The sequence below is a fragment of the Narcine bancroftii genome, chromosome 1, assembly GCF_036971445.1.
Source record: "Narcine bancroftii isolate sNarBan1 chromosome 1, sNarBan1.hap1, whole genome shotgun sequence".
NCBI lineage: Eukaryota > Metazoa > Chordata > Chondrichthyes > Torpediniformes > Narcinidae > Narcine > Narcine bancroftii.
Window position 1 is genome coordinate 41,389,542 of NC_091469.1, and position 21,210 is coordinate 41,410,751.

Genomic DNA, 21,210 nt, shown 5'->3' on the forward strand with positions numbered 1-21,210 from the left:
TTAGGCATAAAACTTGAAAAGTGTGTAAATCAAAGGATATCTGTACCAATGGAAAAAGGGCATGGCAAATAACCCTGCTAGAGTTCATGCCCACAATCAGTCACCCATTTGATTGTTTCAGGAATCATGTTATTCTCCCACATTCTCAATTTTACTATTCGACAGCACACTAGCAACATTTGACAAATCCTCGATAGAGAAATATTATTTATTGAATATTTTATTTCTCATTTGTTAATGCTTCTGGAAAGAGTTTATCCAAAACTATTATTAAACATTTATTTTAATAAGAAAAAGTTTAACATTACATATGTTGAAAGAAGAGAAAACATTTTCAATAAATATTTAGTTCGGCCCTCGACTTAGTCCAAGTTTTTAATTTTGGCCCTCCGTGAATTTGAGTTTGACACCCCTGGTCTAGAGGACCCCAAACACCAGCAGCAATAGATATGCACCACAACACAGGGTTACTTAAACAAAAGTTGTTTTTAATTGTAATTGAACAAGAAAACAGAATTAAACTTTATCTTATTACTTAACCTACCTAACCCACTTAATTCCCCCTCTTATACTAAGCGCAGGTGTGTGTAATGTATATTTAAGATTAGAAAAGTTCTTTGGATCACAGTCCAATCTCACTGATTGCAGGCAATTCTTGTACTGTGCACAGAAGTTAGCATTAACAAAGTTCACCAGGCGGGAGGAGTCACGCGATGGAGTAGTGGCCGGACGGTGAACTCCAGCCCTCTCCAGAAAAGTCGGGAAAAACAAGAGAAAACACAAAGGCACAGAAATAAAAGTTACAGAAAAGTGAGTATAAAGGTGGAAAGAAGATGGCGACAAAAAAAGAAAAGTCGAAAGCAACGGTAAGAAGAGAGGAAGAGAAGACAAAGGAGGAAAAAGGTGAAGGCCTTACCTGTCCGAAGAGGCCCGCTGCGGAGAGAGAAACCCGCTCCCTCAGGTCGGTAAATAATGGACTACAAAAATGGCTCGCAGAGCCGAGCAAAAGTGCGCAACCGCGCATGCGCGAAGTTTCGCGCATGCGCGATGCGAATGAAAAAAAACACACCGACGGGAGGGGGGACCAGCTGGGGAGTCGATCTCCACAGCCGGCAACGACAGCTGCAGAACACCTGCAGCAAGAAGAGACCACAGAAGACAATAGAAACAAGAAAGAAGAGGAGGAAAGGGCAACAAAGAAACAACAGATGGTCAACCCAGAGGAAGAAGAAGAGGAAGAGGAAGAGTATGGTGAAATAGAAGAAGAAAAGATAGGCAAGGTAAAGGATATACTTGCTCTTATTAAAGGATACATGGAGTCATTTAAAGAATGGCAAACACAGGAATTTAAGGATTTAAGAAAAAGAATAAACAACACAGAAGAGAAAATAATTAAAATGGAGATGACCTTAACAGAAATGGGAAAAAAAATGGACAAGATGGAAGAGCGGGCAGTAGCAGCAGAAATGGAGGTAGAAGACTTAAAAAAGAAATTGGAGAAATCTAATAAAAAAACTAAAGAGACACAAGAACTACTAGCTCAAAAAATAGATACAATGGAAAACCATAACAGAAGAAATAACATAAAGATAGTGGGCCTTAAGGAAGATGAAGAAGGCAAGAATATGAGGGAGTTTATAAAAGAGTGGATCCCTAAGACCCTAGGATGTCCAGAACTACAGCATGAAATGGAAATAGAAAGGGCACATAGAGTATTGGCCTCTAAACCACAACCACAACAAAAACCAAGATCTATTGTAGTAAAATTCCTAAGATATACTACAAGAGAAAAGGTACTGGAGAAGACAATGGAAAAAGTAAGAGAGGGCAACAAACCACTGGAGTATAAAGGGCAAAAAATCTTCATTTATCCAGATATAAGTTTTGAACTCCTAAAGAAGAGAAAAGAGTTCAATACAGCAAAGGCGATTTTATGGAAGAAAGGGTATAAATTTATACTAAAGCATCCAGCGGTATTGAAAATATTTATTCCAGGACAACAAAACAGACTATTCTCGGATCCAGAAGAAGCACGAAAATTTGCAGAACAATTACAAAAATAGACTGAGGGAGGAAGACGGGTAATGAGAGTTAAAATGATCACGACTGATATGTATGTGGGTAAAGACAAAAATAGACTGAGGGATGAAGACGGGTAATGAGAGTAAAAATGATCACGATTGATATGTATGCAGGTAAAGAGGTATAAGAGTGAATAGAAACAATGAGCATACATGAATGTATCTGTACTTAGAGGAAAATATAGATAGTATAGACAAGAATTAATAAGGGAAGGTAATGGAATAGAGAGAATAAGGAGGGAATTAAAAGCGGGACCTTTGTGACATATGAAAAGTGAAATCTTTTCTGGGGGAGGCGGGGTGGGGGGAAATAGCGGTCACTGCAAAATCAGTTGACGCTTGCGAGTGGATTCGCAAATCCAAATGGAGAGGGGAGATGTGGTTGTCCGACAAGGGATAAAGGACAACTCAGGAGGTTGTAACTCTGGGAATGTAATCTTAAATAAGATAGAAATAGGAGAATAAGGAAAATGTTAGATGTTGTAGGAATGTTGTCTTATAAAGAGTTGAAAATAAGAAAACAGAAATGGAAAAGGAGGAAAGGTAATGATGGAAAAACGGAAAGAGAAGATAAACAAAATATAAAAGGGCTACGCTGAACTATATGTCTTTAAATATTAATGGAATACATAACCAAATTAAAAGGAAGAAACTACCAAATTTAAATGAATAAATGTATTCCATTAGAAAAAATAACATATTGGTTAAGAAATAATATTGAAATATTCGAACAAGTATAGGAGCCTTACATTAAATACAATAGTGAAAACCTACCGGGGACAAACATTACCTAAGTTGATGGAAGGAGAAGGAAAGAAAAGAATGGACGCAGTAGAATTTCTGGTGTAATTTTGTTGAATGACAACATTGTCTGACTGGCTTAATGCAACCTAGATTGTATACCTAAAAAGGATGAGAGGGGGGGGTGGGGGGGTGGTTTGGGAGGAAAGTGGGGGGGGAGAAAAAGTCACTGTATATGTGTGAAAAGAAATAGTGTATATCATGGCTAATGTGATTTATGGTGTGAAAAATAAAAAAATTTAAAAAAAATAAAAAAAAAACCAACAAAGTTCACCAGGCTTTGGTGCTTAACAGGCAAATTATTACCTTTCAGCAAGGTTCTTTCTGGTTTTCAGAGAGAGATTCCTTTTCCAGGACATCCGCAACTGATTCCTTCTCAATCAGTCTTGGTGATGAAACTTGCCCCCTTTAGGGTTCTCTAGATGATTCTCTTTCTTTCAGGTCACCTTTCAGACCACCAGTCTTCTCCTTTGACCAGGCAGCCTTCCAAAGTTTGCCAGCTTGTCCCTCTGGAACTGATTTCTGTGACTCTCTCTCTCACTCCCTCCCTCTCTGAAAGCAAAGCTGTTCCGTCTCTGCCTGCAAAAGTCTCATGTTCTCCCAGGCAATCTGTATGCTGATACTTTGTTCATTTGCAAAAAGCATTCTGCAAAAGTCCTGCAAATATTCTGTGTTTTGAAATGTGTGTGTGGAAGCTGCTCTAGCAATTCATTCCAAATAACCTCTAAGTACTCTGTCACAATATAAAATTTTCTTTCATAAGATTCTTATAACCTTTTGGAATAGTGATTCCTTAATATTCAAACTGATCATGATCTATTTTAAATGGAAATTTAGAATACACAGAAGAAGATATTTTTAAAGGGAAAGTTCACTCTTATGTAAATTTATTTTCTATTTAAAAATTGTCCAAACTGAGCAAACATAATTAATATATTTGGAAATATATTCTGGATTTGAAATAAAAAGCAATAAATCATCCTTTAAATTCTACAGATTCTCAAAGGGCTATCGGTAATGGTTCTAGTATTATATCAAACCGTAAAGGACTTAACAGACAACAGACTCGCCAAGGCAAATAGCGCCTTTGGAAGACTACACAAAAGAGTCTGGAAAAACAACCAACTGAAAAACCTCACAAAGATAAGCGTATACAGAGCCGTTGTCATACCCACACTCCTGTTCGGCTCCGAATCATGGGTCCTCTACCGGCACCACCTACGGCTCCTAGAACGCTTCCACCAGCGTTGTCTCCGCTCCATCCTCAACATCCATTGGAGCGCTCACACCCCTAACGTCGAGGTACTCGAGATGGCAGAGGTCGACAGCATCGAGTCCACGCTGCTGAAGATCCAGCTGCGCTGGATGGGTCACGTCTCCAGAATGGAGGACCATCGCCTTCCCAAGATCGTATTATATGGCGAGCTCTCCACTGGCCACCGTGACAGAGGTGCACCAAAGAAAAGGTACAAGGACTGCCTAAAGAAATCTCTTGGTGCCTGCCACATTGACCACCGCCAGTGGGCTGATAACGCCTCAAACCGTGCATCTTGGCGCCTCACAGTTTGGCGGGCAGCAGCCTCCTTTGAAGAAGACCGCAGAGCCCACCTCACTGACAAAAGGCAAAGGAGGAAAAACCCAACACCCAACCCCAACCAACCAATTTTCCCTTGCAACCGCTGCAATCGTGTCTGCCTGTCCCGCATCGGACTGGTCAGCCACAAACGAGCCTGCAGCTGACGTGGACTTTTTTACCCCCTCCATAAATCTTCGTCCGCGAAGCCAAGCCAAAGAAAGAAAGGACTTAATGGACATCTTTGTCATGTTCCCTAAATAGCCTAAACATTTTCAAGTGTTGTAAATTAAAACTGATTGAAGCCATAGGATGTAAATATAACATATCGATTCAGTTAATAAAATCTGGACCAAAATTAAATTTCTTTACTATATCAAATAAATATTTCCAATCAACCCGATATCAAATGCTTTTTCAGCTTCAAGAGAAAGGACACATTCTGTCACATGAGTAGAAGGTAAATATATTGTATTCAATATAAGAATAACGATTTTTAATAAGACCTGTTTGATCAGTGTTAATGATTGTTGGTAGAATATTTTCGAACCTAAAACAGTGCAGTGATCACTAGAATCAAACAACAGAGCTTATCCCTAATACTATTTTTAAGTATATTTAAAGAAAATACATAAGTACCAATTTTGAAAGTAGGTAGACTGGCACACTATGGGAAGAGTGACAAAGTCTGTGCTCAATAATTGCAAATATCTAACTTTTCGGATGGTAACAAGTATTCCAAGTTAGATGCCATTGAGGGAACAGTACTTGAGAAGCAATTCTTTCAGACTCAAAACAGGAGCAAAATGCTCACAAACCAATTGCCTGAATATATGAGACTGGGATTACAGATTGGACTCAAAACATAGAAATGCTGGAGGAACTCATCCGGTCTCACAATGCACATTGGAGGTAATGATATATTACCGACGTTTCGGGTCTGAGCTGAGATTGGGCTGTTTCTATCTAACATTTTAATTTTCAGTTACTGTAATGTAATTACAGTACCAATTTGAGAAAGTTGTGTTTGACATTCAGTAATGATTGACATTATTTGTAATCAGTGTTAAAAATAGTTGCATTTGTAAAGGAAATATTTTTAGTGATATGGAGAGTCCAAAGAATTCAGAGCAGCTATTAAAAAACCATCATAAATGTGAAAAATTAAAGGTCATCCTCCTATGCCTTAAGACTGAATAAACAAGACAGCAAGATCTTGAGACAACCACTGCAAGTTTTCAGGAAAGAAAAATAAAGCAATTTCTGCTATTCATAGTTTTACTTCTAAAATTATAATAGCAAACTTCTGTAATGATATTAGCAGAATATCTTTTAAGTTCCAATTCCTATTTTGTGTTTACAGGCACCTTAGAGCTTATTCCAATTTGTGTATTGGACTACCTTTGAAAAAAAAACACAGAATGATGCAGACGGGCTCTCAAACTGAAAAGAGAAATCTCAAAACAAACCTAACTCTTCTAATAAACTGTTCTTGTAAGAGCATCACTTGTCGAGCATCAGGATTCAATTCAAAGCAAAGATAATTTGGTGAAACTTAGAACTCTGTGAATTCCTTATTTTGGTATTTCTCTCATGAAGTTTTTCCACAAAGTTCAGTGGTTTTAACTTGAATGCACTGCAGGTGTGCTTATAATTCATTGAATCAGATGTGCTTGTTGGAACAGTTTTCTCTGATTATTGTCATTAACAATAATCTAATTTTTTCCGTTGCTTCATCAGCTTTGCTGCAAGTTCGCTCCTTGGATCTTCACCTGCACAAAACAGGAGAAAAAGTAGTTTCAGGATCATATTTTGACCTTTTAATTCACCATTTGTTCCTATTGTGAAATCATCACCAAGGTTTTGAGAAATCTAAGAGACATGAAGATCCAATTCTATGGCAAATGTGAGGAAGCGGCACTGAAGAAACTGCCTGGAGATCTCCCTTTTTACAACTTCTCACACTAACCAGGCTTGAATTTAAAAATAAGCCTCTTTGGTTGGATTGTATTACACCTTGGAAATATTGATCTCAAAATGCCTCAGTGCATTAGCATTCTCCACATTATGCTCCCTAACACTGTTCTTCTTGGTAATTATTTTGTACCTCACTCATTTCTTTGACTCCAAGTATAAATTTTATCCTTTGTGCTTGAGCTATCCAATTATTTCATGGAGCCAAACAATGTGGAAACAGGCCTTCAGCCCAACTTGCCAATGCTGTTCAAAATTTCCCACCTGCCAGCATTGGGCCCATATTCCTTTAAAGCTATCCCACCCATGTGTCTGCCCATTTTTTTCTTAAACATTGATATCCTCCCCAGACATCTTTTTTTCTACTGAAAGAATAGATGTGAATATCAGGAGTTGAGAAAATAGTTTGGACTCAATGAATGGTGGGGTTTTCAGGTTCAATGCACAACAAAATGTTTGAGGAAGAAGCCCTTAGTACATTGAAACATGTTTGTATGACCATTTAATGTGTGTTTATCTGAAAAGGTAAGGACCCAATAAGTCCAAATTGGAATGTCTCAACTGCTTTTTTCCAGTCAGAATGGTCACTTTCCTGCTACACAATTTTTAAATTTGTTTTTCATTTAAAAAGAAAAATAAAGTTGAGTCGGTGATAGGCCATGGAGCAGGGATTGAGTGGGAAACTCATTGCCCCAACGATTCTATGAAATTAAATAAATAGCTTGATTATACTGTTACAAGCTCAGAGGACCCCAAAACCCAACAGCAATAGATGTTTACCAAGACAAATAGTTACTTTTTTTTTAAAACATTATTTAAGATTTTATAACATGAATAACATATAGGATTACACTAAAAAAAAATTAAAGATAAAATAATAAAATTACAATACAGTATCATTAATCTAAATAAACTATACCCTCCCCAATAATTATTACACATTAATAACCCAACTTAAATTAGTCCAACCCCCCCTTCCCCCCCAAAATAGAGAGTGAAGAATTAATAAAGTTAATAATATATGTAAGAAAAAAACCCACTTACAAAAAAAAACAAAAACATAACCGATTAAGATACTAACAAAAAGAAAAGTAATTAATACTAAGATATCAGACTTTAAAAACATATTTAAATCAAACTTAAATGCATATATTTAACAAACGGAGTTAAGATGAAACATATATTTAACTCAAACTTAATATAAAAAATTAGTAAAGTTAGTAACATTATCTATCAAAAAATTCTTAAACAATAATCAATTCTTGTGATTTATGGTGTGAAAAATAAAAAATTTAAAAAAATAAAAAAAAATATAATCAATTCTTAAAAAAAATTGTAGCATAAAAAAAGATGAAAAAAAAACTTTCTCAATAGAGATAAACCTTCACCAAATATCAACTAACTTCACATCTATCATCATATTAGTCACATAAACCACCATCTTAAAACAAAATTCAAACATCATTAAGCATTGTACAATTCAATTTTAGTACTCTTCCACCATTTTTCCCTTTTACTCTTGAATAGTTATCCAATAAAAGCTCCAGTACCACATTTAAATATCCCCAATCATTACGTTAAAATTCAGATATCCAAATAATAAAAACACATCTACAATGAAATCTATATCTTCAACAAATGGAGCATAAACCACAAACAAAATTCAAGCCTCATTAAGAATTGTACAATTCAATTTATAACTTTCACCATTATTCCCTTCATTCTATAACTAAAATAGCAAAATAATATACACCAGAATTACCACTCCTTTCACCTTAAAGTTAAAGAAAAAATTTTTAAAAAACTTATCCATCCCATTCACATTTAAATTTCAGATATTCCTTATCTACTGAATAAACTTTACAAAAAAAACCACATCAATTTTTAGTTTTTTAAACAATCAAATACTTTCTTATGCTTTTTTTTAATATTTAAACAAAAAAAAACCCCTTCACTCTTTAATCTAATAATACTAAAAAAAAAGGAAAAAACGGGTAGGAGGTTAAAAATACCCCCTCCCGTCTAAACCGCGCAATGCGGTAACTCCCCCCCAAAAAAATGGGTGTGAGATAACTCACACGTAGCAGATGACTTTCAGGAAATAGTGCCTATACAGTTCTCTCCCCCAACTCTCACTTCATCTTAAACTAACATCATCATTATTTAATATCCTTTTTTTTTAAACAAAAATTAGAAAAAAAAAGGACAACCCTTCTTTTAATCAGCTCCAACTGCCGAGTCACCATTACAACCATTCCTTCTTGGAGCACGGCTCTTTTCTTCCATCTCTTGTCTCCTTAGAGATCACGGCGGACTATGTCTCTGTTGAAACTGAGTAATTGGCAGCTCTTGAGCAAATGCTATAGCTTCCTTTGGAGAATCAAAGAACTTTGGTTGGTAACCATCTGGAAAAACCTTCAAAACAGCTGGATATCTAAAGGTTGCCTTGTAACCTTTCTTCCACAACAACTCTTTAGCAGGATTGAATTCCCGTCGTTGGAACATAACTTCTTGACTCAAATCCGCATAGAAGAAAACTCGATTATTTTGAATCATCAAGAGTGATTTTCTCTGTTGTGCATTTCTAATAGCCACTCATAAAATTATTTCTCTGTCGTAATAATTCAAGCAACGAACCAAAGCAGGTCTTGGACTTTGACCTGAAATAGGTCTTCTACGCAAGGCTCTGTGAGCACATTCCAGTATTATACCTTCCGGGAAATGTTCTTGACCCAGCACCTGCGGAATCCATTCAGTAAAAGATTTTCTTGGGTCTGGTCCCTCTATACCTTCCGGCAAACCAATAATCTTTATATTGTTCCATCTGGATTGGTTTTCCAAATAATCAATCTTTTTCACCAAATTTTTATTTTGAGTTTGTAAGTCTTCGACCATTTTGGTCACATCAAAAACCTGATCCCGTATTTCGTCTATATCTTCTTCACACGAATTAAATTTATCTCTCACTTCAAGCTTAAAAGCTCCAAACTCAGCCATCTGTTGAGAATGTATTTTCACCAGAGTATTAAACCTAGTACCAAGTTCAGTCATAATCTTGGATAATCCCTGCATTGTATAAGATAATTTAGATTCAAGATTCACAAAAATCTTTTCAATTGGAAGAGATTTTGGCTCAACAGATTCCTGCTTCTTCTGCATAACCAAAGGATCTTCTGTTCCTTCCTTCATTCTGGTTGCCTTCCTTGTAGTATGACTGCGTGTGGAAATCCCAGCCACAGCCTCTCCAGCAGTGACTGGAGGACGCTGGCCGGGGTTTTCCCCAGTCCATAATGTATTAAGTTCTCCCAGTACATCAAGTTGTATAGGTTCTTCTATCTCAAGAGGTGCAGTTTGCAGCACCACCTCTACAGTTGACAAATGCCTTTGAGTAACTCTTTGTTCTAAAGGCTGTTTGGTGCCCTCTTTAGGTGGCTCTACCGATGTAACATAGAGCTCTACATCCGAACATTGTACCTCTCTCCTGGGATCCATTTCACGCTAAGTCCCGGTGTCTTTCCTGTAGGTAGACTCCAAAACTTGAACTTTTGGAAAATGTAGTTTTTTGATGATCTGTTGTCATTTTTTTTGTTTTGCTCTTTTTCACCAATTGTACCATAATAAGTTAAATTAACAGCACTGAAATTATCTAAACTTTTAAAGAATTTTAACGGGCATTTCTAGACAAAACAATAAGATAGAGTCAGGAGAGGACTGGAAGGCACGTCTGATCCTTATGCCATCTTGCCACGTCCCCCGACAAATGATTACTTAAACAAAAGTTGCTTTTAATTATCTTTATTAACTTACTTAACCTAACTTAACCCCTTTCTAATTCTAAGCGCATGTGTATGTAATGTGTGTGCAAGTTCATAAAAGTTCTTTGATGCACATTCCAATCTCACTTCTCACTCCTCCAAGTTCACTGGTTGCAGGCAATTCTTATACTGTGCACAGAATTTAACATTTATAAAGTTCACTCATTTTGATACTTGAAAGGTAAATGGTTACTGCTCAGGAAGGTTCTTGTCAGTTTTCAGAGAAAGAATTGTTGTTCGCTGGACACAAACTGATCCCATCTAATCAGCCACATCAGTGTCTTGCTGAAGAAATTTGCTCCATCAGATCACCACAGAGTTCCTTTTTGTTTCCCTTATTTCAAATGGACCACAAGGGCTTTGAACAGGCTGAACTAAGCACTCACACCAGTCTTCCAAATGGGGTTTTTCCACAAGCTTGTCAGGTTCCAATCTCAGCTGCTGCTGATCTGAATTCTCTCTCTCTCTCTCTCTCTCTCTCTCTCAGAGAAAAACCTGTTCAACTCTCTCTGCTTGCAAAACCACATGACCCTCTGAGAACAGCAAGCAGCACTCAGACAGTCTGCGGCTCCGAACTTAATCCTGAGTTCTTTCATCTGTGGCTTTTCAAAACAACAATCCATTAGTGAAGTCCCTTGGGCACTCCCCAAACCTTTTGCAAAGGTATTCAGAGCCAGTCTGTCTGACTTGAGCAGAGCTTCAGTATTTTAAATGAGATCTGTTTTGAAGTATTTGTATGTGACCTACACTAAAAAAAAACCGGCCACACTTACCTCCCCAGATCATATCAATATACAATATAAAACACAACATATTCTGACACAACCTTCAAAAATTATATTAATCTGCAATTGGTAAGTAAAGAATATTAAATAATCAACTGATTTTTCCAAAGATTCAGGAGCACTTTTTTGTACCATCATGCCAATACATTTATTCCACAAGACTTGAAAATAAATGTTAATGCTCAAGATTACCTGTGCTAAAATTTTGAACAGTATAACTCAGTGGTTTTGGTGCAGTATAATTGGGTGGCCTGTCATCTGCAATAAAACAAATTACAGTCACTTTTCAATCTGTAACATTAAAAATATGATCATATAGTTAGGAACAAAATTAATTAACTTCACTCACCTGCCAGGTTCATCTGGTTTAGTTTTGTGAGAACTGAAACAGAAAAATGCATATTAATAATCAGCTTACACCAGGAGAAAAGCTGAAAGGAGATTTTTAAAATCTCCATAGAAAGGGAGGTACCTGGAGGGAGTATAACTGTTACAAAAGTAATGTTTTAAATGTATTTTGGCACACAAAGAAGTGAGAAAGTGAGGGATACTGTACATGCACTTGTTGATACATATACAGAATGTTCAACAAGTCTGTAGTGACTTCCTTCCTATTCACTTATATAGTCGTTTGAATGCTAAGTTAGGGGTTTCCAGTATAGGTTAAGTTGTATTTAAATCCTTTATTGTTAACCTGCAAAATTTGTAATCTTCTTTTCTGATATCCTATGTAGTAGATTCTTAACAACAAAACAATAATATAAAAGTTAATGAGGCCTAAACAAATGTTCAAATTATACTTAACAATTCTGAAAGCAGTAAACAGAAATTGCCAACTCCTAACTCACCCTCCTGGTTTCCAACTACTGACACACCCTAGCAAACCTCCTTTTCAGTATGCGCTTAACCCCTGCCCATACTCCTTTGAGTGGTGCGCTGGGCCTGGCTCCAACCACTGTGCTGCTGGGGCCGAGCGTGCATGCATCACCACGCTCCATGGCGCAAGTGTACTGGTGGACACGCTGACCCCCACTGACACCACTGCCACTGGGGCCGAGCTAACTGCGCATGGATTGCCATGCTCAGACTCCATAAATGGTGCTGGCCCTCGCACATGAGCCGACAGAAAGATGATTACGTATCCCAGTGGATACTACTAACGCCCTCAACCACAACAGGGAGGGACTGAACCTCTGGCTCTTAAATAGCCATTATCAACCAATTTTTGGTTATGACCTCCTTAGGACTGCTCAAAGTTAAATGGGCTCCCTTTCCTGTGACGCAGTCAAGTTTTGGTTTCTTCTGCACTTCTCTTTATCAATTTGTGGTGGTACACCACCAGCCTACTGCAGGGGGCAACCTCTGTACCTGCAGGAGAGTAAGGGGACAGGATAGCACCTGGCTGGCTGTCAATCAGTCGGCCTGAATGGATCAAGCCCCACCCAGTCGGGTGTCAATCACCCGATATAAGCCTGCGCCGGCCTCCCAGAGGCCTCACACAGAGTTGCTGCAGCCACAGCCAGCCTGGCTCTGTGGAAGTCTTTGTGGATTAAAGCCTGTTGTACAGTCTTTACCTTGTGTGTGTCTGATTCCATTTAACGGCGCACCACAATTTAATCCACAAAATTTTCCCACGGCTGCCATTGAAAAACTCTTGTATGCAGGGAGCCTTGAAGTTGACCCACGCCACCTGGAAGCCCAGAAACGCTTCGAGATCTAGCAGCACGCGGTGGAGGCAATCATCGAGGCACATGAGGGCGACACCCTGGACTCCGATCGGAAGAGGTTGGTCCTACTCCAGTCAAAGCTGGGTCCCCGTGGTTTCCAGGTACTGCCCCCCACGACCCCAGGACAATTTGAGCATTTTAAAGAAGGGGGTGGGGGAAAACCTCTGTACCTGCAGGAGAGTAAGGGGACAGGACCACACCTGGCTGGCTGTCAATGAGTCGGCCTGAATGGATCAACCCCCACCCGGTCGGGTGTCAATCACCCTCCGGGATATAAGCCTGCACCAGACTCCCGAGGCCTCACTCAGAGTTACTGAAGCCACAGCCAGCCTGGCTCTGTGGACATCTTTGTGGATTAAAGCCTGTTGTACAGTCTTTACCTTGTGTGTGTCTGATTCTAACAGCGCACCACACAACTACATAAAAGAAAGCAAGGCTTTTACTTGAATGTGCTGTAGCCATTGCTGAGAATGGCTGAAGGTTCTGTGTTCCAAACACAGAAGAATTGTATCAGATCAAGGAAGAAACACTGATTGACTGTTTCACATGGCACACTACACCCATACTTATCACATAGTGCATAAACACCAGTCACATTGCATCATTTACTAAACACGGGTCACTCAATTACACTGTCAAACTTAATGACTGTTGTACATAAGGTGCAAAGTTCCAAAAACTGTATTGTGGTGTAAAATCATGCACAAATCTTTTAAACTGCAATGAATTTGAATAAATGTTAGCATGCCGTGAATAAAACACTGATTGTGTAATGTACCTAGAGCAGAGCTTCCCAAACATTTTAGCTCATGGAACCCTTTTGGAAGCATTTGGAACCCCTATCATCAATTAGAGTTTAAAAGACCTGTATATACACAAGGATAGTAAGAAATTAAATAAACTCACCAGTGGCAAATTAACTAGCACCCAGGCAGTAGGCTGAGCTTTAGGAAGACCCCCCCCCCGACCTTTCGCTGCCACGGACCCAGGCTACCCCCAGTGCCCCTCGCTCCCCCACGAGGGCCTAGCCATCCGGATACCACTCACTACTGGCCTCTCATTTAGCTGTACCAGCTGCCAGTCAGGTACCCCTCCCATTGTTCACTTACCACAGATGACAGGCTGCACCTAGTATTACCGAGCCCCCTCATCACACATGCCACAAATCTTCATGCCACTGCCAGCTCCCAGGAACTACAACGTGCGTGACCCTGGCAACGGCACGGTGCCAACTTTGGCCCGCGGTCACCGGCTTCACCCATGCAGAATCAGGGCAATGGAAAACCCTGCGCATACTCCTTAAATCACTTCTGAGTCTGACTGTATCATGGGGTGTCTGCGTGTTTCTGGTGCCATGAAACGGGCTGCTGTGCTGTTTGGTGTTCTGTGATGTTTTCTTCAGTCACTTTTCAAAGACCAAGCCCCACAGGTTTCCTAAGTCTGGTTTGGCTCACCCTTCCCCCCCCACCCCACCAATGTGGCAATCATCTTGTCTTTCCCCCCCCCCCCCCACACCTGAAACAAATTGAATTAAAGACAGAGGTAAAAAGTAATTTAAAGAAAAACAGGTAGATTGTTATTACTCCTTGTCATTTCATCTGCAGAACCCCCTATGCCTTTCCACAGAACCCATTTTGGGAAACGCTGCCCTAGAGGATGCTTAACAGTACAATGTGCAGAGTGGATTGGGGAGCTGTGAACTTTGTAAAGTGGTTTATTGGCTAACTCAGCAGCAATGTGATCCTAAACCTACAGGTTAAATGTAAACTCGAGAAACATATTCTTCTTGGACAGCCTTGAAATTAATGGCATCTTTGGTAACCCCCACCTCCATTTGATACCACAGCTTTCATCTCTCCTTTACATACTACTGAATATTTTACTTCTTCCCCTGCACCCTCCCCCTTCCCCGTGGTCTCTTCCTCTACCTGTCTTTCCACCTCTCTTGCCTCCTGTCCAATAACCTTACACCTTTTGGCACACCCCAACTTCTTTCCCTCTCAAATATGTAATATCACCCCCCCCCCCTTTTTACTTTAAAAGATTGAGTCTAAAAACATTGACTATTTCTACCCTTGGATGCTGCTCGATTCACTGAGATCATCGATTGCTGAAGATTCCAGCCTCTCCAGTCTTGGTGTGTTTCTAAACCTACAGGCTTCTTTTAAAATACTCTGTTGTTTTAGTAAATCATCTCCTGAAAATGGAATAAGTAATCATAAAGATCTCAGCTTTGGGATAATGTGAGACTGCAACAGAACTAGAAATGCAACAACATATTGACCGTATTTTATTCAAAGGAAGTCTCCAGGAGACAATGGCTTTACTTCCGAATTCTATAAGGAATTTAAAGATGTATTGATCCCAGTTTTTATGAAGATATTAATACAATAAGACCAGACAGGAACTTTACCAGATTCTTTTAAAACTGTTATTATAACAGTTATTCCAAAAAAAGGTAAAGATCCATTAATAGCATCATTTTACAGACCCATCTCTTTATTAAATGTAGATTTCAAAATTTTAGCTCTAAGTTATTAGCAAATAGATTGGAACATTTCTTACCAAGATTGATTCAAAGAGATCAAACAGGATTTATTAAGTCAGTAGAAAATCAGCAGATAATGTGACGAGATTGATTAGTTTGATCCATCTAGTTCAAGAAAAGGACAATCCAAGTGTTGCAGTAGCACTTGATGTGGAAAAAGCTTTTGACAGGGGTCAGTGGAGTTTTCTTTTTAAAACACTTGCGAATTTGGGTTAGGTCCAACATTTATAAAATGGATAGCGACAAAAGGGGTTATGTCTGATTTTATTTATTTGACAAGATCAACTAGACAAGGCTGCCCATTGTCCCCTGCCCTCTTTATACTAGTAATAGAACCTTTAGCGGAACTAATTCACTCTGATCCAAATATTAAAGGCATTAAAACTAGCCTAGATGAACATAAATTAAGTCTATTCGCAGATGATGTGATTGTTTATTTAACCTGATCCACAAGAATCATTGGGCTAATTTACAAATAAGATTAGACCAACATGATATAATATTGGGATATAAAGTAAACTGGGACAAGAGTGAAGTGATGCCATTGACATTTGGAGATTTATTCTCAATGCAAAAAAATATACTAAATTTAAATGGCCTGAAGAAGGAATCAAATATTTAGGGGTAAAAATTAATCCACACTTAGATACCTTGTACAAGATCAATTATGGACCATTATTTAAAAAAATTGAAGATGATCTAAAACGATGGATGGAATTACCTGATACTTTGATGGGCAGGGTGAATTGTATCAAAATGAACATCCTTCCTAAAATTCAATACTTATTTCAATTCCTCCCTATTATTCCTAAATGATTTTTAAGGACTTAAATAAAATCATCAGAAAGTTTTTGTGGAAAGGTAATGATGACCAGGATTTCCATTGAAAAGCTTACTTGGAGATAATGCAATTACTATATTGCTATGCAATTTTGAAGAGGGAGGAAAAGCTGCTTGGGTAATTGCCAAATTTTATAAAATACATGAACAAAATTCAGAAAATATTATATAAATGGAACAAAGACATTGGCAGGGGAATCAGATACATCAAAACTACGACATTTAATGGGAATGTAACATAAAGTGAATTAATTAATTAATAGGAGTGAAAGGATATGGTGTAGCTAATATACCGATAGTACAAAACAGATTGATACCCTTTATAGAATGGTCAAATAAAGGTATAAGGGTTATTAAAGATTGTTTTCAAGATGGGCAATTAGTATCATTTGACCAATTGAAAATTAAACATAGATTATCCAATAATACTATTTTTGGATATTTTCAGTTGAAGGCTTCCTTACAAGATAATCTATCTATTCTATATTCATCACCTCCTAAAGATGAGATTGAAAATGCAGTTACAAATCCGTACTTGAAACATTTGATATTGGTTACGTACTTTTTAATTTTAGAAGGAACTAATACGAAAGATTTATTTAAATCTAATCATAGATAGGAAATTGATTTTGACCAGACTATTGCTGATAAAAAATGGACCCAGATATGTTTTGATAGTATGCAAGGCATTATTAATGTTTGATATAGAATGGTTCAGTATAATTTCCAGCATCAGTTATATTTAACCCCACAAAAACTTAATAAATTAAAATCTGAACTGTCTGAAAGATGTTTCTGGTGTCAGCAAGATGTTGGTACTTTTATACATTCAACATGGTTCTGTCCCAAATTAAATTTCTTTTTGACAAATTTAATGGATTTTTTGCAACAGTTAATAGGGATCCCACTTCCGCGAGATCCTATGTTAGTTCTACTTGGTGATTTTTGCAAGGATTGACCCGAGTGTTTGTCTGCAGTGGTTTCAGAGGGACTTTTTGAAATTGCACTAGTAGTAGCTAAAAAATGTATTGCAACTACTTGGAAGTTAGAAGCAAATTTAACTATGGATCGATGGCATACTGAAATGAGAAGCTTTGGAGAAAGTTACCTACAATCTACAAAATAAATATAGTTACTTTTTGAAAAATTGATTTCCTTACATGCAAAAGATTGGGGTGATTACTTTATGAACTGTCTTTTTTTAAAGATAGTTTGTCAATTTCTGACCTCACCTTCAACTTGTAGCATTATATATTATCTTTAGTATTGTTAAGAATGAACAATTAGTTTCTTTCTATATATATTTCAATGGATTTTTTTAAAACTAGAATTAGTAGTTTTATAATAGAATATATTTATCCATAATTTTAGCAATGTAACATTTAGTATTTTAGACCTGTGAACTTTGTTTATATATATTTTTTAATGTTGTTAATGTACTATCTATATTTTATTAATCTTTTTCTTCTTAAACTCTTCTCTTTTCCTTCTTTGAGGGTTTCTATTTTCTGTGGAAGGGGACAAGATATCCATCAAAAAATCTTTTTTGGAATATGTACAATGGAATATGTAGGTTGATAAATTAAAGTTTAAAAAAAGAGAACCATTAAACACTGAACAGAGAAATAAAGATTTTTTGACTATGTTGTCCAATAGAAGAATATTAATTCTAAAGAAAAATATAGAAACATATAGCAGTTCCTACTTTCATTATTCATGTAGTTAGGTTCAGATCCTTCCTTTAATGGACCTCTGCTCCCACACGCTGCTGAAAAATTGAAATGCATATTAGGAAACATTTATGGCCAAAAATTATAAAGCCTGCATAAAAGGCCTGTTAAACAGTGTAAGGAGGCGGCTGCCAGGGAAGGAATGACAAGGTCTGCGACAGTAGTATTTTCTTTTGCACTCAAGGCCCAAGATGATTTATGCACTCTCCTTCCAATGTAGTGTTAACAGAGAAATCAGTTGGGTGTCTGTTAGTGAAGAGCAGGTGAAGGTGAATGAGGAGTGAAGATGAATGGGGCAGGGGATGCATAGAAAAAATTGCTGGGGCAGAGAGAAAATCAGAGCGGAAAGCGGGATGAGGCCAGGTAGATAGGATCAGGCTTTGGTCAGAGAGATGTCTAGGGATCAACAAAGAGAAGATCAGGATACTGATGACATGAGTTCAGAGAAGAGGTGTGCAATCATTAAGGAAACCAATAGGAACCACCTGGAAGACAATGTGCCCCTTGAACTACCCCGAAACAGTTCAGATAAGGTTGGCCTCCCTCTTAACAGATGCAGACCAGCCCTCAAACATTTTGTTAATGGGCTCTGAGTTAATGATAACTTTGGTGTGCAGTCCAGTACCAGTTATAGGCAGCTTTGCAGGCAACTATGGGGTCCAGATTATTTAGGTAGAGGTTCAGCTTTGGCTCATATGATTTAGCAGAGATGTAGATTAAGGGCAGGTGAAAGTTAATTCACTTTAACACAATTCTGTAAGAAATATGTATGAGCAGAAACCCAGACATGCAGTTGCTTGACTTGTTTGAGATAAAGTGAGGCAGAAAACATGACTTTGAGAGTTTACTTGCCACAACAGATGTGAGGTAGCTAGGTAAAAAAGGGGGTTGTGTAAACTTGGAAGCTAATGCTATAGTTGCAAGACGAACAAATCAGTGTTGCCACAATAGGAATAAAAAAAAGTACAAGAGGATACTGTAATCAGTGTTAGAATGACCTTAGTATCAAAACAATTCTAGCATTTAGAATAATTTATGTGACTACTTTACTGTTGAAGGAAACTAAAACTCTAATAAAGGAAACTTATGCATGCACCAGTCCGATATGGATCTACTACCACAATCTCCCCAAAAAAACCCTAACACGGTCATAGAATATTTTCATCAGGTTAAACAATGACTGCTATTTGTAATCACTTTGCATACAGCATGGCCTCCTTGAGTATGTACGATATGTGCACAGAACCAGAATAAATTTATAGAAATGCATTACAGTCGCATTAATAACCTGTTTGCCCAAACTCCATACAACAGTTTCTAATACATGTTTCTACAGGTAGTTAGAAGTCTTATTTCGTTAGTTCCAAATGCCTTTAACTTAAATCCATTGAGCAATGAAGGAATTACACACACCTGCTTTCTTAACCCTACAGGGCAAATTATGCATGATCATCTGTAACTACACTCTTTGAAAGATGAATATAGAGGGCCCATCAATAACATGTCCCAACATCACACATGATCTGATTCACCTTTCAATTCCTATTTGATTCACATCACCTTTCTTACTCTGCCAACCACCAACTCCCCAACCTCTTATAACAAGAAAAAGATGGTTTATTCCCATTTACCATATCTGAGGTCATTTAGGTGAGTACAAGTAAATTCATAAAACATAGAAATCTACAGCACAGTGCAAGCCCTTTAGCTAACAGTGTTGTGCCAACATAATAACCTATTCTACCAATTGCTGAGAATTTCTCTATTGTATTGTGCACTATTTTTCACTGTTCCACGTACCTATCTAATATGAAGAACCTACCTATTACAAGAGGGTGTAACCAAGGTCTTATACAGCTTTAACATTACCTCACGACTCTTGAACTCAATCCCATGGTAAATGAAGGGCAACACAAAATATGCCTTCTTAAACACACCATCAACCTCAAAGTTCAAGGTTCCTTTATTATGTAATACAGTAAACAAAAAATATTATATACATGATTTTTGCCAATGTTTGCCTGCCGTGAAGGCAAAACGAAGTGTCTCCATTAGCATTGTTTGTTCCCCACAATACTAAGAGAAAGAGAGCTTCTTCAGAGACACTGAATGCCGTGGATTCACCTCCAGCACGCCTGGAGACTCTTCAGCCACACAGACACCTGTTCAATCCATTGGCAACCTGAGCTTCAGATCCAAACCTCCAATATGATCAGGAAGCTTTCAGCACCCAAGGCCCTTCGGGAGACTTCTTCCCCTCAGCACCAATGCTCCCTCTCATTTTAGTAGTCAGTGGGCACAAAAATCTTATGTTGTGCAAACTTTTTTTCTGTGACAAAAGTATGTGCGCACTGAATGCTTGTGTCAATGTAAACTTGAATTTGTTTCAAGATAACTTTGGCACAGCTTATCTCTCATGGCTAATAAAACTGTATTGGCGTGTTTTAATGTAACACAAGTATGATTAACTACTTCTTTAACCAACTAACTAGTTAACAGAAACAGCGAAGAGATTATTTTCAATAAGTATAGGTTATTAATTACTACATTATTTCAGGTAACTAACTTTTTGTGAGCACATTAATTTCCTTTGTGTGCTGATTACAAAATGTGTGTACACACCCACGTGTGCACAGCTTAGAGGGAACAGTGCTCAGCACCCTCTTGAATCCCGGTTCAGATACCTAGTTCAGAAGATTCACTCTCCATGGACCAGTGTGAATCTCTGACCCCCATATGCCAGCAGCCCACAGCCTGGAGTCTGTGTGAACTCCTCAACCACAAGTCACCATCAGCCCACAGCCTGTATGTCCTGTACTTCCTGCACTCCCGAGTCCACACCAGCGACAGCACTGTCACTATAGCAGTTCCTGCAACATCACCAGATGAAAGGAAGAGAAGATGAATCTGTGCAGTAAGTTTGAGTATTCTATGGACACAAAACCCAAGATCTCTCAGTCTGTCCACATTACTCCAAGTCCTCTCATGAACATTGTATTCTGCCTTCAGATTTGACCTACTGAAATGAACCACCTCACACTTTTCTGGGTTAATCATCTGCCACTTCTCAGCCCAGTGACCAGCTCTGCATCTTATCAATGTCCCTTTGTAACCTCTGGCAACCCTCCTGACTGTCCACAACACCACCCATTTTTGCGTATTCTATGTACTTACTAACCCAATCTTCTACTTACTCATTCAGCTCATTTACAAAAATCAGAAAGAGGAGAAGTCCCAGAACAGATTCCTGTGGACCACCAATGGTCACTGACCTCTATGCAGAATAAAAACTACTGACAACACCCCCTGCCATCTCTGGGCAAGCCTTTTCTGTAT

The 21,210-nt window shown here is 38.1% G+C and overlaps 1 protein-coding gene across 2 annotated transcripts in view; it reads right to left on the reverse strand.

The window, feature by feature from the left end:
• Positions 1–4,803: 4,803 nt before the first annotated feature.
• LOC138757437 (signal-transducing adaptor protein 1-like) overlaps positions 4,804–21,210 on the reverse strand; it is a 93,906-nt gene continuing 77,499 nt past the window's right edge. For both annotated transcript variants that reach the window (XM_069924722.1, XM_069924715.1), the window contains 4 exons: positions 17,850–17,912; positions 11,379–11,411; positions 11,222–11,287; positions 4,804–6,227 (listed from right to left, as the gene is read on the reverse strand). In XM_069924722.1, coding sequence (XP_069780823.1) covers positions 6,160–6,227; positions 11,222–11,287; positions 11,379–11,411; positions 17,850–17,912 — 230 coding nt within the window. In that variant the 3' untranslated portion in view covers positions 4,804–6,159. The remainder of the gene's footprint in view (positions 6,228–11,221; positions 11,288–11,378; positions 11,412–17,849; positions 17,913–21,210) is intronic.